Source organism: Mytilus trossulus, chromosome 9, assembly GCF_036588685.1.
Source record: "Mytilus trossulus isolate FHL-02 chromosome 9, PNRI_Mtr1.1.1.hap1, whole genome shotgun sequence".
In the NCBI taxonomy this organism is placed as follows: domain Eukaryota; kingdom Metazoa; phylum Mollusca; class Bivalvia; order Mytilida; family Mytilidae; genus Mytilus; species Mytilus trossulus.
In genome coordinates, this window is record NC_086381.1 from 34,053,291 (window position 1) to 34,069,295 (window position 16,005).

The 16,005-nt window shown below is 31.6% G+C and overlaps 1 protein-coding gene across 1 annotated transcript in view; it reads left to right on the forward strand.

Moving 5' to 3' along the window:
- Nucleotides 1-16,005, forward strand: part of LOC134685622 (tRNA (guanine-N(7)-)-methyltransferase non-catalytic subunit wdr4-like) — a 69,863-nt gene that overhangs the window by 40,006 nt on the left and 13,852 nt on the right. The window contains exons 4-5 of the mRNA XM_063545544.1: nucleotides 4,450-4,606; nucleotides 11,504-11,616. Of these exons, the coding sequence (XP_063401614.1) occupies nucleotides 4,450-4,606; nucleotides 11,504-11,616 (270 nt within the window). The remainder of the gene's footprint in view (nucleotides 1-4,449; nucleotides 4,607-11,503; nucleotides 11,617-16,005) is intronic.

Consider the following 16,005-nt stretch of genomic DNA (forward strand, 5'->3'; position numbering starts at 1 on the left):
GAGAAAATTATAATATCTTAAGTCTATTTGTAGCATCAATTATGTTCCATTTGCACATTAAAATGTGAATAATTCATCCCGTTTCTGGCAGATATTATGTTACCATTAACAACTGGCCTTTTTTGTTGGAAATGTTTTTGTCATCTTTCCTAAACGATGTACTTTAATGGCTTAAATTTTCAAATGAATCATTTCTTCCTGCTAGAGGACGATTACTGCAATTATTGCATCTATACCTCGTTAAGGTAAAAATTAAGTTGTTATCTCAGGTATGAAGTTAAGCGGTTAACTTTGTGTATGGCAGTTGAGTGCCAGAAACATTATTGTCTTTTATCAAATACCAAAGGTTAGCCTGAAAGAAACAAATTAACTCTTAGTGTTTGCGCTTGTGTCTTAATGCACTAAGCTGCTATAACAATGACAGGGATTTGTGGGGTATTAAATTACAATAATTGGCCGTTTGTCAAATAATGGATGGTGTGTTCATTTCCAGTTTTTTCCATAGCATTTCAAAAAGTCTGAAAAAATTAAGCAAGATAAAAACTGATCTTGAAGATAGAAAAACAAGAGAAATTAATTTGAAATCTCCTAAAATGAGCCTCAGTAATAAATCTTTGAAGTTTTGTCGAGCTCTGTTTGTGAATCGCTATAGGAATGTGAAGCCTAGTTAAATCAGTCTTACAATGGCTTAAGCACAATCTAATCATCCTTATATAGACACATTATGAACCAGCTTAGCACATTATTAATGGCAACTATTTTTTTTCTCTACATGACCGTGCTAGTTTAATAATTAGGCTATAAGGTTTCATGTCCATCTTAACATGAAATATTTGAAACTGTCAAGTTGAAGTGCCTTGAATTTAGCAGTTTTCTGGTGGTTTTGTTTTTTTATGTCTTGATTATAAAACTACAAGATATTATAATCATAGCCATTCTTGGCAGTGTAAAATATTCAAGGAAATGTCTCATTAAATATGTAGGAGGTTATTCAAGTGTTCTCTGTATATTTAGCATTTACAGAAGTTAGGGCTTGTCATTATAACATTTATTGTGAATCCACATGCTGGATTAGGAAGCTCAATTTTACAAAGGTTTTAGTTGGCTTCTGTTGGCTTGTAGGGGAGAATTTTACCAGCCCAAACACAATGTTATAAGCCTGTGCTGGTGGTCTTGTGGTTGAGCATGGAGACTGTTTCTGGCAATAACAAACTTTGCTACATGATACTTACAAATTCACAAAAGTTGGTACCCTTGTAATCTGTCCCATACTATGATAATGAATAGAAATGAATACCCACAAATATCTTTTAGCAAAAAGATAAATGTTTTTTTTAAGATAAGGAGATGTGGCATGATTGCCAATGGTGCAACAATCTGGGATAATGATATGAACAACTCGCCACCATAAGCCTTCAATAATGAGCAAAACGCGTACCATTATCCATATAGTAAGCTATAAAAGGCCTGATGATGACAAAATGTATTCATAATACACATGTAGAAATCAGGTATCACACAAGGACACCTAAAATCCTCTGTATGTTGTCCATACCTTTACAAAGACAAACAAAAGCAAGTTACATGTATGATGATTTAACTTCAATAAAAAATAAAAAATCAGGACCTAATTAAATTTATACCATAAATTTGTTGATAACTCTGTTTGTCAAAGTTGACCTTAGATGGAATTGGCTATTTTAGGTCCTTTTCACTCATATAGCTCTACCACTGTTTTGGTTCTTATGCATCCTTGTTTTTTTTTTTTTTTTAATATTTGACTTTGAGCATGCCTAAGGAAGATAAACTTTGAAAAGTGCTGTGCATGCATGCAATTTATTGTGTTTTCATTTTTTACTGAGTAAATGTTTAAACTATGCCATTCCAGTAATTTGAAACTGAATGTCAAAAAGATGAAATGATAGGCGGTTTCCAAAATATATCTAGACAAATATAATTTTCCAACAGGAGGATCAGACAGCAGGAAAGTTGGACTACAATAAATGGTATATTTTGTAACAAAATGTTGCAATTTTAAATAGTTTGTAATACATGCTGTTTATATAAAACATTAATGAGTGTGTACTTTTAATTCTTTATCATTATAAACGTTCAGGAATCAAATATACTGGTGGGTATAAGGTTGAAGTTCTGAAATGATGCTGGTGGGCTGTACTGATATATGTATTCAAAATACTTGAATTATTTATAGTGGAATTGTCTCAAACAAAATACCAATTATAGAAACAGAATGCAGAAAAACTAAACAATTTACACGTAATTATGATATGATAGATGATAAAGAATTATTAAATAAAATTTCATGCACAATTGCACATGAAAAAATCTTGTTTTGATATATTTCTGGTTTCTTGATAACTGCATAAATGTACTTTATGTCTGTTTATTTATTAGTCCAACTCAATTGAAACTAATTCAATATTAATGTAAACATGAAAATGAAGGTTAAGGAAACAACAATCAATCAATCAATGTAAGTGCAAAGGAGGCTTTTTAACTGAAATTCTGTGGAAGAAAAAACTAACAAAGTTGTATTACTTAAAGGATGGAGCATTGTTTTCATGCAGTTGTCTGGAGCTTCTTTTTTTTTTTTTGATTGGCACCCACCCACTTGGAATTAAATGACGAATGAAGATTACATGACATTTCTGACAAATATACAATGAAAATGCACAAAAATAAAACAAATAAATTTCAAACTCCTTTGTATGCCACGATGGTTAATAAGATTTTGATTTATATAAATTACGAGCATTTTGAATGGCATGTATTGGGGAGATGAAATGGAAAAAGTGGATAGCATGGCTGACCTCCGAGTGTGCTGATCAGACAAAAAGCTATGCCTGATTGATGGCTCTGTATCAATCTTCCAACTTCTATTTCTTTAATTAATGTACGATAAGTTTGATCAGATTTTAGCTGCAAGTAAATAAACGATCGACATTTTCGATGAGCCGATCTGATTATTATGCTGTTTATACACAAATGTAATTACTAAGCGTCTAACAAAATTCCTTTAGTGTACTATCTTCATTTCTACTTCGTTAGTGACATCTTCTCAGCTATTAAAAACATGTTTTATTTAATTTGTTTTAAACTCGGTTCTCTGCCAATTTACATTTTATATTTTTAACTGGATGTTTAGCAACCAAGAAATATATAGAAATTGATAAATATGTGTTAAGTTTTACAGCATATATACATGACTTAGGCTTAGCCTTAAACTTATTTGGTAAATGTTGACACTGATTTGCTCCATAGTGAACATACAAAAAGTGAAATGAATTACTCAAAATTTAGAAAAGACAACGCTATTGCCCTTGAAAATAAATGCTTTGTTCCATTTTAAGGGAATATATGCAAGTGCATGAAGAGACCAAACTCTGAGGGATAATTGTTTTTATAAATCTTATCCAGCTGTCACCTCCTACTTTTCTTAATGCTGAACTTTTGACATTTTACGATCATGAGAAAAAATAACACAGTAATATACTATTATTTAATGGTATTAACCCACTGTTCTTGTATAACTCAAATAATAAAAAATGGCTGATTACATTGTCTGCTGACAAGAACCGTAATCTGCATCAGTCAAACGTTTAAGTTGACTTCAGTTAGATGCTTGAATGTATGTTTGGTTTAGCTTGATAGATTGTGAATGTGACAGTAAGAATGATATGTCTGTGGCTTCGTTTGTCATCCAAACATAGATACAACCGTGAAAAAACACATTTTATCTGTTAAATATGTATTGCCTTTTATAGACATCTAAATTGATATATAGTGTCTCAAATTTGATCCATTGTTTAAAGGGTGAAGTGTTTAAAAGGGTATGAAGCAGTTTTGAGCATATACTCCTAATAGATGTTGATGTATCATCAATTATTTTGATTTAGTTAAGCATTTGCTTTGGTTATTTAGTCGTGTAATGTACTGCAAATGTTTAGTCCTTCAAGTTGTATAATTTCTTTTGAAATTATGTAGTCTTTGAATTTTGCTTATTTAGAATTGAGGTTATTTATGAGACAGTAATCTAACAACATAACAACACTAAAAACTAGATGTTTGGTTAATACATTCAAAAGTATATAGTTTCTCATGACACACAAGAAAACAGAGTCTGAAGAAATTTAGTATGTCTTGCCATTAAGATCATTTTCCAAATAGGTGTAATTTCTATAGAATGCATTATAATAATTATGCAAAGGGGGACAACCCAATAGTTTTCAAAAAAAATCATCTCTGAAATTTGAACATTGTCAAAAGAGATGTATGTCTTCAATCTTTTTCTCTTGTTAGAAGTATGTTTTGATAGCATTTCAATCTTTTTCTTCTGTTAGAAGTAAGTTTTGATAGCATTTCAATCTTTTTCTCTTGTTAGAAGTATGTTTTGATAGCATTTCAATCTTTTTCTTTTTATATTTTTAGACCAGTTCCAAGAAGATGCACAGCCTTGACCTTCACAAAAGATGAAAAGTATGTGTTACTCTCAGACAAGACAGGAGATGCCTATAGATTTTGTATAGATGATGAGACACATGGTGGAGAGCTGCTGTTAGGTCATCTATCTATGGTGTTAGATATAGTAAGTAGACAATGAGGAGTTGCTCATAAGACATATGGTCATGTTGTTAAGACTTACTAAGGGACCACATTCTGGTTAGTGGTTGTCAGGTCATGCTCTCCTGGTAAGATGAATAAAATTAACGGTACCACTTTTCTTGCACCAGATGCGCATTTCAACAACAATACATGTCTCTTCAGTGATTAAGTTAGTAGACACATACTGAATAGCTGTTATCATTCTGGTATCTGAAGAAGAATGGAAATGTTCATAGTGAGTTAAGACACAAACACAATCAGTTCACTACAGATCCAATGATTATTCTAGTCTGAACAAGACTGTGAAAACATTAGTGAGTTCAGACACAAACACATCCTATTAAAGGTCAAAAGTAAAATCACAGAAATAACAAACTCCAAGGAAAATTCAAAACAGAAAGTCAAATAGCAAAATCAAAAGCTCAAACACATCAAACAACTGTCATATTCCTGACTTGGTACATGCATTGTCTTATGCAGAAAATGGTGGCTTCAACCTGGTTTTATAGCTAGCTTAACCTCTCACTTGTATGGCAGTCACATATAATTCCATTTGATATATAAATAATCATAATTAATTGTGTTGGTGACTGTAAAACTTATGTAGTGTAGATTTAATTTATTCTTCCTCATTACTTGCTGGATAAGTTTCTGTTTTAGAAACACATCCTTGTTAATGGTTATCATATAGAGTAAACAGGGGTCAAAATTAGAGCTGGTCCGGTGGTCCGAGACCAGTAGAATTTGCGTCGGACCAGTAGATTTTGTCAGCAGGTGGTCCGCCGGACCACTAGAACTTAAAAATGACTGATTGCTCCGCAATCTCAGTTTGTTTACAAAACAATTTACCTGTGAAATCAATTAAATATTACAATTGATAAAATTAATTAATATTTCGGGTGAACATTCTTCAAAACAGTTTTTGGAAGGAGTTAAACTGTCGGACAAAAAAAAAATCACATTAAAAAAATGGCACAAACAATCTACCGGAACAAAGGAGAGGAAAGCACCTGCAGAATCAAAGGCATGGAAAATCATTCAAACTTTAAAGAAAGCATGAAAATAAAAGTAAATATCTAGCATTTATATAAGTGTTTGTCAAATGCATGTCATTTTTGCAGGACCAGTAGATTCAGAGCCGGACCAGTAGATCTTCAGTCCACTGGTCCGGCTGACCAGTACACAAAAAAGCGTAAATTCCACCCCTGAGAGTAAACATGCATTAGTTATGCAAATTACTTGTTTACATAAGCTATCGTTTTTATTAGTCGTCAGTAAAATCTGTTTGTTGGTCTCCTAAACAAATTTAAAACTATTCTAATAGCTAACAAGCAAGTTTTTGATATTGTTGACAAATTTTTCGTGATGTAAAAACGTATTTTCAATGAGAATTGAAGTTTATACTGTAGATCTATCTGAATGCTGAAGAATACTATGAATTTTTGCTCAATATAAAAATAAGGGGATGTGTTATGATTGCCAATGAGATAACTATCCATAAAAATTAAAATGAAGTGAATGTAAACAACTATATGTAACCATATGGCCTTCAACAATGACAAAACCTATGTGGATGTAAACAACTATATGTAACCATATGACCTTCAACAATGACAAAACCCATGTGGATGTTAACAACTATATGTAACCATATGGCCTTCAACAATGACAAAACCTATGTGGATGTAAACAACTATATGTAACCATATGGCCTTCAACAATGACAAAACCCATGTGGATGTAAACAACTATATGTAACCATATGACCTTCAACAATGACAAAACCCATGTGGATGTAAACAACTATATGTAACCATATGGCCTTCAACAATGACAAAACCTATGTGGATGTAAACAACTATATGTAACCATATGGCCTTCAACAATGACAAAACCTATGTGGATGTAAACAACTATATGTAACCATATGACCTTCAACAATGACAAAACCCATGTGGATGTAAACAACTATATGTAACCATATGGCCTTCAACAATGACAAAACCTATGTGGATGTAAACAACTATATGTAACCATATGGCCTTCATCAATGACAAAACCCATGTGGATGTAAACAACTATATGTAACCATATGGCCTTCAACAATGACAAAACCTATGTGGATGTAAACAACTATATGTAACCATATGACCTTCAACAATGACAAAACCTATGTGGATGTTAACAACTATATGTAACCATATGACCTTCAACAATGACAAAACCTATGTGGATGTTAACAACTATATGTAACCATATGACCTTCAACAATTACAAAACCTATGTGGATGTTAACAACTATATGTAACCATATGACCTTCAACAATGACAAAACCCATACTGCATAGTCTGCTTTAAATGGTATTGACAAGAGAAATATGAAAGAATTCAAGAATACAATGAGTTTCACTCTGTTTATTACCTTGTACATCACCAATACAATCCTTGAAAAAACTTAACTATTCTCTGACTCATACATATGTATGACAGCTTCTAATAAAAACAAAACAATCATCAACTGGGATGGAAAACTTTCTGTTCTCCTAAAAAACATGTTTTAATATTTACAAATTCAGAAATGAATATGATTTCAGATATCATAGAGCTGTTTTGAATAAAAGGAAACTGTAAAACGGAAAAAGAAAAACAATTTTTAGACAAAAAAATAGTTGAAGCAATAAAATGGTTGTAAATAACACATTAGAAATGGTTCATTTGATACATCAACGTGTAGCGAAAAAACTATTGATTTTTCCTAGAATTCCTAGATAGACATGTTTAAGGTTTAAATGAAATGCTGTAACGGTTTTCCTTTTGTTGAAGAATAAAGAGCGTCATATAAATTTCATATAGAATGCCACTTTTATTGAAGGGATATCATATATTACAAAAGAATAAACTTAATTAAAGCACTAAAATTATGTATTTTCATGAGTCTTAACTTTCATTGCTCTCAGAGGCTTTATATAATGGTGCATAGGAAAATACATAGGGTTATTTATCACAGTAAAAACAGACATATCTTAACTACTGTGTTTTGAATTTTCCTGGGTGGTATATAAAATATTTCTAAGCTATGGGAGCCAAGGTACAGGTTATTACATAAGAATGACAGGAGTACATTTCAGTAATTCTCTAGACTAAATATGGTGGTCTTGCACTAACTGTGAAACTGATCTAATTACAATGTATTAAATTAATCCATAGTAGAAGTGTGAATGTGTAACACATCAGATTAATATTATTGACCATTTTAGGAATTTTGATGAAAATTAAGAACCTATTCTACATTCTAAAAGGAAGAAGTTTCAAAAATGATAGGTGTCAATGGTTGTATATATTAAAAAGAAGATGTGGAATGATTGTCAATGAGACAACTTTCCACATGAGACCAAATGTCACAGAAATAAACAACTATAGGTACAGCCTTCAACAATGAGCAAAGCCCATACCTCATAGTCAGCTATTAAAGGCCGAAATGATAAAGTAAAACAATTCAAATCAGAAAACTGATGGCAAAATTAATGTACAAAAGTAAACAAAAAAACAAATATGTAACACTTCAAAAAAGGACAACCTCTGAATTACAGGCTCCTGACTTGGAACAGGCACACACATACAGAATGTGGTGGGGTTAAACATGTTAGCGGGATTTTAATCCTCCCCTAAACTGGGACAGTGGTGTAACAGTACAACATAGGAATGAACTATAAAAATCAGTTGAAAAAGGCTTAGCTCATCAGATGGATACAAATAGAAATACATCAAACAAAAACACAGAGTGGACGTGGGCGGTTACTAGTATATCCAAACCCAACAACAACAAAAAGTACTGATCTGAGAGTACTTGCAGTTACTAACAGCTTATTCAAAGCCACTAACAACTAATAAAAAAAACATGCATTTAAGACAAAATATGCATGCTGCTTTCAGAAATATCTTTGAGGTTTATTTTGTTGTTATTTGGTTTCTGTCTCATTGAGGTAAACACCACATTTATTATATATACAGATAAAGGAGGAAATTGAAAATTAAAGAAATCTTGAAAAGCTATGCATGAAGAAGATGATTTCCAAAGCAATATCTCTATTGAAGAAGATGTGGTATGGTTGCAAATGACACAACTCTCCACCAGAAACGTAATGACATAGAAGTTAGCAACTATATGTCCCCTTTTGGCCGTCTACAATGAGTAAAACACATACTGCATACCAAGCTTAAGTTTCTGTTATTTAATGTATATAGGTATACCCATAACAAATACAAAACCATCAATGTCCTTTATTTTCCCAGTACACTGTACATTTGTATGAAATCAAACAGACTGTTTTGGTCCTTTGCCATTTTATATTATGTGGATTTTTTTAAAAGACTTCTGGAAAATTAATAGGAGAGCTCTGATGTAGTTCCTTTTTCAATGTTTAAGATGAACAATTCACATTATGTGACATTATCAGTCACGCAGATAAATAAATTCAGCATATGGAATAATTTCAGCAGATTTCTTCTTGTTAAAATATAGGACCTGGCATGCTTTTCGATTTTGACCCCCTGACCCTGATGATATGGTGACTTTACCCCTAGATTGATTTATTATGCAGACAACATTTTGTAGATCCAAACACTGCATAGATTTATGATGTAATTTGTATGATTTGCGTGTGCAAAGTGAGAACAGACTATCTAGGAATCAAAACTATAATTAACTAGTGGATTTCAAAATGATTTGTTTAATTATGATATTTTGGTCTATCTGCAGTAGACAAAAGCTATTTTTCTGAAATCATCTATTTGTCTCTAAATTTTTAATATGTAATTATAAAAACAGTTTCATTTTCTTTTTTCCTGGTTAATTATTAAATTGGTTGATTTATACTGTAAAAGTACAAAATTTTGGTTAAATGATGTAAAATAAATTTAGAGTCACAAAAAAAAGTCCAAATAATCGTAACATTATTGCGTTGTTGGCTGTTAACATTGATGTTTGATGTTGGTTTTTTTTTCACTACCAACAAGGTAACAGATTGGTCTAAACATGGAAAAGGAAGTTGGTGACCATAGGATTATTTTACATTAGTTTAACAGAAATTATGTATTTGAAATTGGAGATTTTAATGATTTTAAGACGTCATGAACGTTTTTGCCTATTTTATGCACTTTTCCATACCAACTTAAAAATAACATGTCATGTGGTATGATAACCAATGAGACAACAACCAAAAATTAACCCAAGGACTCAGAAATAAACAACTATCTGTCACTGTAATGCCTACAACAATGGGTGAAACCACGAAATGACATTTGTTTCGAAAGAACTCAATCAGTAATATTTCAGAAAATAAAAGAGATACAGTGTAACCTGCCTAATCTGACATCTTAGTATTCCAACATTTTCATGGTCCAAAAATATGCCTATCCAACACCCTGCTTAATCCAACATCTTCTGGTCCCCCAGTGTTTGATAATACAGGTTACACTGTACATGCATTATTTTTTTCCATTTGCATATTTAATTCAACAAGCTCAAGTTGTATGCAAAGTTTTACCAGAATCTGTGCCATAGCCCATTTACTGTTTTGTGACTTTAAATAAATCAAAAGTTTTAATGAATGGTCTCTAAAGTTTCAATGTGACAACATTACAAAGAACACTGTGTTGGAGACAAGGACCATAGGAAGGACCCTATATGTAAAAACAAAATGAAGTAAATATAGTTATGTTTTCATAAACATGTTTGAAAGTAAAACTCTCAAATATTATGAACTTTCACTGTAAGACATTACATAGTTGAAAGATAGCACAAAATATATTTTTCTTCAAAAAATAATATGCTGAAAATTAAAAATGTGATTCTATATATTGTAATATACACACATGTTTTAAAGTTGCAGGTCCAAAAACACATTTTAATTTATACATGTACAATTTTCATGAAAACTTGAAGATCTTAACTACATTACCGGTAGTTGTAATACACAATAATTCATGAATTAATTGGCTTGTATCAATTAACTTCAAAAAGCAAATCACAAAAACTTTAAAGTAAAAGTTCCAATTTCAGTGAAAAAAAGACAAAATAAGGTCAAGCAAATCAGTTACTGCCTGAATAGTTTCAGCTGTAAATTAAGATATTTATCATTTTCTTTCACAGCCTTTTACTTCAACAATACGAGGGAAATGAAGCAAATCACACCCACATGTGCAATTCTAGAATAAAAAAATTTTGCAAGTTAAAAGTGCAAGGCTGAATCTAACTGTTTAATGATTATAAATTGCATTGATCTGTAAAAACTGATCTTCAGTGTCATTTGACTGCATAGACCATTTTTTTTTTTAGCTTCCAATAAAAAATATTTAGCAAGAAAGTTATTGGTAAATACAAAATTTGAAGGATTAATTGACAGAGTCTGAACATTATTTTCTTGCACTGGGAAATGAAATAACTTTCCTCAAAAAGCTGATGAAGCAAAATGTTTTTCCCAGGAGTAACAGATAGGTATGAAGATTCTCAATGGGCCAGAAATAGGCTTATACAACCCTTTTCATATACCAGTATATGAAGGGCTTTAAGTTTGCTTTCAAGAACTGAGAACTTATTTAAGTTTGCTTTTGTTTAAAATCTTATTAGGATTAAATAATTGAGTACTCTAGCAACAATTTTCTTCTATGGTCTTAAAACATTTCCACAAAAATTTTAATACTATTTTACCACCATTGTAAAGAGAAAATGTATTGAAAGGGAAGTAACTCTTCATACCAAGGAATGCTGTTATATGTATTTTACTGGAACATCAAATATTGATTTTATTCAATTATTTAAAAACAGTTTACTTTTTGCCTTTATGTCAGATCTGGTTAACATTGTAATTTATTGTTACAGGTTGTTGCAAGAAATGATGAATTCGTGGTAACTTGTGATAGAGATGAAAAGATCAGAGTCAGTTGTTATCCTAACTCCTATAATATCCACAGTTACTGCTTAAAACATTCAGAGTAAGTTAATACATACTCCTAACTCCTATAATATCCACAGTTACTGCTTAAAACATTCAGAGTAAGTCAATACATAATCCTAACTCCTATAATATCCACAGTTACTGCTTAAAACATTCAGAGTAAGTTGTTATCCTAACTCCTATAATATTTACAGTTACTGCTTAAAACATTCAGAGTAAGTTAATACATACTCTTTAACTCATACAGTCAGTTGTTATCCTAACTCGTATAATATCCACAGTTACTGTTTAAAACATTCAGAGTAAGTGACTAGATACTCCTAACTCATACAGTCAGTTGTTATCCTAACTCGTATAATATCCACAGTTACTGTTTAAAACATTCAGAGTAAGTGACTAGATACTTCTTACTCATACAATGTCCAAATTTATTGGTGAAAACATTACAGTGTGTGAAACCTTTTGATTTTCTTACTCACCAAATTGCAAGCAGCTTTCATTTCAGCTAAAAAAAAAATAATTCGGACACTTGCTGCAGCTTCAGAATTAGTTACTCTTACTTGAAATTCAATTTCCAGAGTTTCGTCCTTTGAAGAAGTGTTTTGAGTATATAAAAAAATTTTTTTTTGTATACCACAGGTTCATGTATTGTGATATATTTAAAATTAATATTAAAATATAAGTTGCTAAGCTTGATTTTAAGCTACAGTACATTCAGTTCAAATTTGTCATATTTTGTACGTCCTCCACACAGAAAGAGCACTATAAGGTAACAGGAAAAATTAACATATTTATTTTAATATTTATTACATATTTAAACCTTTGAAGTTACATTCATAATCAACAGAAATAGGCCATCACCTTGAATATTGAATATGAAAAAGAGGCTGAAGATACCAAAGATACCAAACTCATAAGTTGAAGACAAACTGATAACACTATAGCTAAACAAATGAGAAGGGAAAAGTCATCAAAACATGATATAGAATACTGCAGACTGAGCAACATGAACCCTACAAAAACCACAACCACAAACACTCAGTGGAGTGTCAGTACTTGCTTGTTGTAAATTGATTGTCAAAGTTAGAAGTTACTAGTTGTCAAATTTAGTAGTTGCTAGTTGTAAATTATTTGTCGAAGTTAGTAGTTGTTAGTTGTCAATTGATTGTGGAAGTTAGTAGTTGCTAGATGTCAATTGATTGTCAAAGTAAGTAGTTGTTAGTTGTCAATTGATTGTCAAAGTTAGTAGTTGTTGGTTGTCAATTGATTGTCAAAGTTAGTAGTTGTTAGTTGTCAATTGATTGTCAAAGTTAGTAGTTGCTAGTTGTCAATTGATTGTCAAAGTTAGTAGTTGTTAGTTGTCAATTGATTGTGGAAGTTAGTAGTTGCTAGATGTCAATTGATTGTCAAAGTAAGTAGTTGTTAGTTGTCAATTGATTGTCAAAGTTAGAAGTTGTTAGTTGTCAATTGATTGTCAAGGTTAGAAGTTGTTAGTTGTAAATTATTTGTCAAAGTTAGTAGTTGTTAGTTGTCAATTGATTGTGGAAGTTAGTAGTTGCTAGATGTCAATTGATTGTCAAAGTAAGTAGTTGTTAGTTGTCAATTGATTGTCAAAGTTGGAAGTTGTTGGTTGTCAATTGATTGTCAAAGTTAGTAGTTACTAGTTGTCAATTGATTGTCAAAGTTAGTAGTTACTAGTTGTCAATTGATTGTCAAAGTTAGAAGTTGTTGGTTGTCAATTGATTGTCAAAGTTAGAAGTTGTTGGTTGTCAATTGATTGTCAAAGTTAGAAGTTGTTAGTTGTCAATTGATTGTCAAAGTTAGAAGTTGTTGGTTGTCAATTGATTGTCAAAGTTAGTAGTTACTAGTTGTCAATTGATTGTCAAAGTTAGAAGTTGTTGGTTGTCAATTGATTGTCAAAGTTAGATGTTGCTAGTTGTCAATTGATTGTCAAAGTTAGATGTTGCTAGTTGTCAATTGATTGTCAAAGTTAGATGTTGCTAGTTGTCAATGGATTGTCAAAGTTAGTAGTTGTTAGTTGTCAATTGATTGTCAAAGTTAGAAGTTGTTGGTTGTCAATTGATTGTCAAAGTTAGTAGTTACTAGTTGTCAATTGATTGTCAAAGTTAGTAGTTACTAGTTGTCAATTGATTGTCAAAGTTAGAAGTTGTTGGTTGTCAATTGATTGTCAAAGTTAGTAGCTGCTAGTTGTCAATTGATTGTCAAAGTTAGATGTTGTTAGTTGTCAATTGATTGTCAAAGTTAGAAGTTGTTGGTTGTCAATTGATTGTCAAAGTTAGTAGTTACTAGTTGTCAATTGATTGTCAAAGTTAGTAGTTACTAGTTGTCAATTGATTGTCAAAGTTAGAAGTTGTTGGTTGTCAATTGATTGTCAAAGTTAGTAGCTGCTAGTTGTCAATTGATTGTCAAAGTTAGATGTTGTTAGTTGTCAATTGATTGTCAAAGTTAGAAGTTGTTGGTTGTCAATTGATTGTCAAAGTTAGTAGTTACTAGTTGTCAATTGATTGTCAAAGTTAGAAGTTGTTGGTTGTCAATTGATTGTCAAAGTTAGATGTTGCTAGTTGTCAATTGATTGTCAAAGTTAGATGTTGCTAGTTGTCAATTGATTGTGGAAGTTAGTAGTTGCTAGTTGTCAATGGATTGTCAAAGTTAGATGTTGTTAGTTGTCAATTGATTGTCAAAGTTAGTAGTTGCTAGTTGTCAATTGATTTTCAAAGTTAGTAGTTGTTAGTTGTCAATTGATTGTTAAAGCTAGTAGTTACAAGATGTCAATTGATTTTCAAAGTTAGTAGCTGCTAGTTGTCAATTGATTGTCAAAGTTAGTAGTTGTTAGTTGTCAATTGATTGTCAAAGTTAGTAGTTGTTAGTTGTCAATTGATTGTCAAAGTTAGAAGTTGCTAGTTGTCAATTGATTGTCAAAGTTAGTAGTTACTAGATGTCAATTGATTGTCAAAGTTAGTAGTTGTTAGTTGTCAATTGATTGTCAAAGTTAGTAGTTGCTAGTTGTCAATTGATTTTCAAAGTTAGTAGTTGTTAGTTGTCAATTGATTGTTAAAGCTAGTAGTTACAAGATGTCAATTGATTGTCAAAGTTAGTAGTTGCTAGTTGTCAATTGATTGTCAAAGTTAGTAGTTGTTAGTTGTCAATTGATTGTCAAAGTTAGTAGTTGTTAGTTGTCAATTGATTGTCAAAGTTAGTAGTTGTTAGTTGTCAATTGATTGTCAAAGTTAGAAGTTGCTAGTTGTCAATTGATTGTCAAAGTTAGTAGTTACTAGATGTCAATTGATTGTCAAAGTTAGTAGTTGCTAGTTGTCAATTAATTGTCAAAGTTAGTAGTTGCTAGTTGTCAATTAATTGTCAAAGTAAGTAGTTGTTTGTTGTCCATTGATTGTAAAAGCCAGTAGTTGCTAGGTGTCACAGAGTTAAAGTTAGCAGTTGCTAGGTGTCATAGAGTTAAAGTTAGCAGTTGCTAGTTGTTGATTGTTAAATAAGTTTGCATTAATCAAAGATAAAATTAAATAGTCCTCATGAGTTATTAGTGCCATCAGTTGGTTGTCTACATTAGTAGTTATTTTCGCAATAATGTGAAATTTAAGTTATAAGTTTCTTGCAGTTAGTTGATAGTCTGAGTTGGTAGTTACTTTCAATTAGTTATTATTATTATTAATTATTATGTATAAATATATTATTAATATGATTAACTTATAAGTAAATTGCATTTAGGAGATATTCTGAATTATAGTTATTTTACTGAAATATCTGTTTCACACAATAGCAAATTTGTTCCTAATGTCATAACTCATACCCGTAGCCCCCTTGACAACAAATAAGCACTGTTAAAGTCAATGTTCTGTTCGAATTGTGACTGTTAAAGACGAGTTTGTGAGTCCAACGAACCTCCCTTTGGAAATTCCTGGCTACGGGCCTGTTACTACAATCCCGTTGCCTTTTCACGAATGTTGCCTACCGAATTATACTTGTTTCATGAGCAACACAACTGGTGATACATGTGGTGCAGGATCTGCTTACTCTTCTGGAGCTCCTGAGATCACCCCCCGTTTTTTGTGGGGTTCGTGCTGATCAGTCATTGACTTTTTCTTTTTAGCTATAGCTTTGTCAGTAAATTTTTATGCCCCACCTACAATAGTAGAGGGACATTATGTTTGTTATGCCCCACCTACGATAGAAGAGGGGCATTATGTTTTCTTGTCTGTGGGTGCGCTCGTCTATCTTTTTGTTTGTTCGTCCGGTTTTTGTTACCTTTGTTCGTCCCGCTTCAGGTTAAAGTTTTTAGTCAAGGTCGTTTTTGATAAAGTTGAAGTCCAATTAACTTGAAACTTAGTACACATGTTCCCTATGATATGATCTTTTATGCCAAATTAGAGTTTTTACCCCAATTTCACGG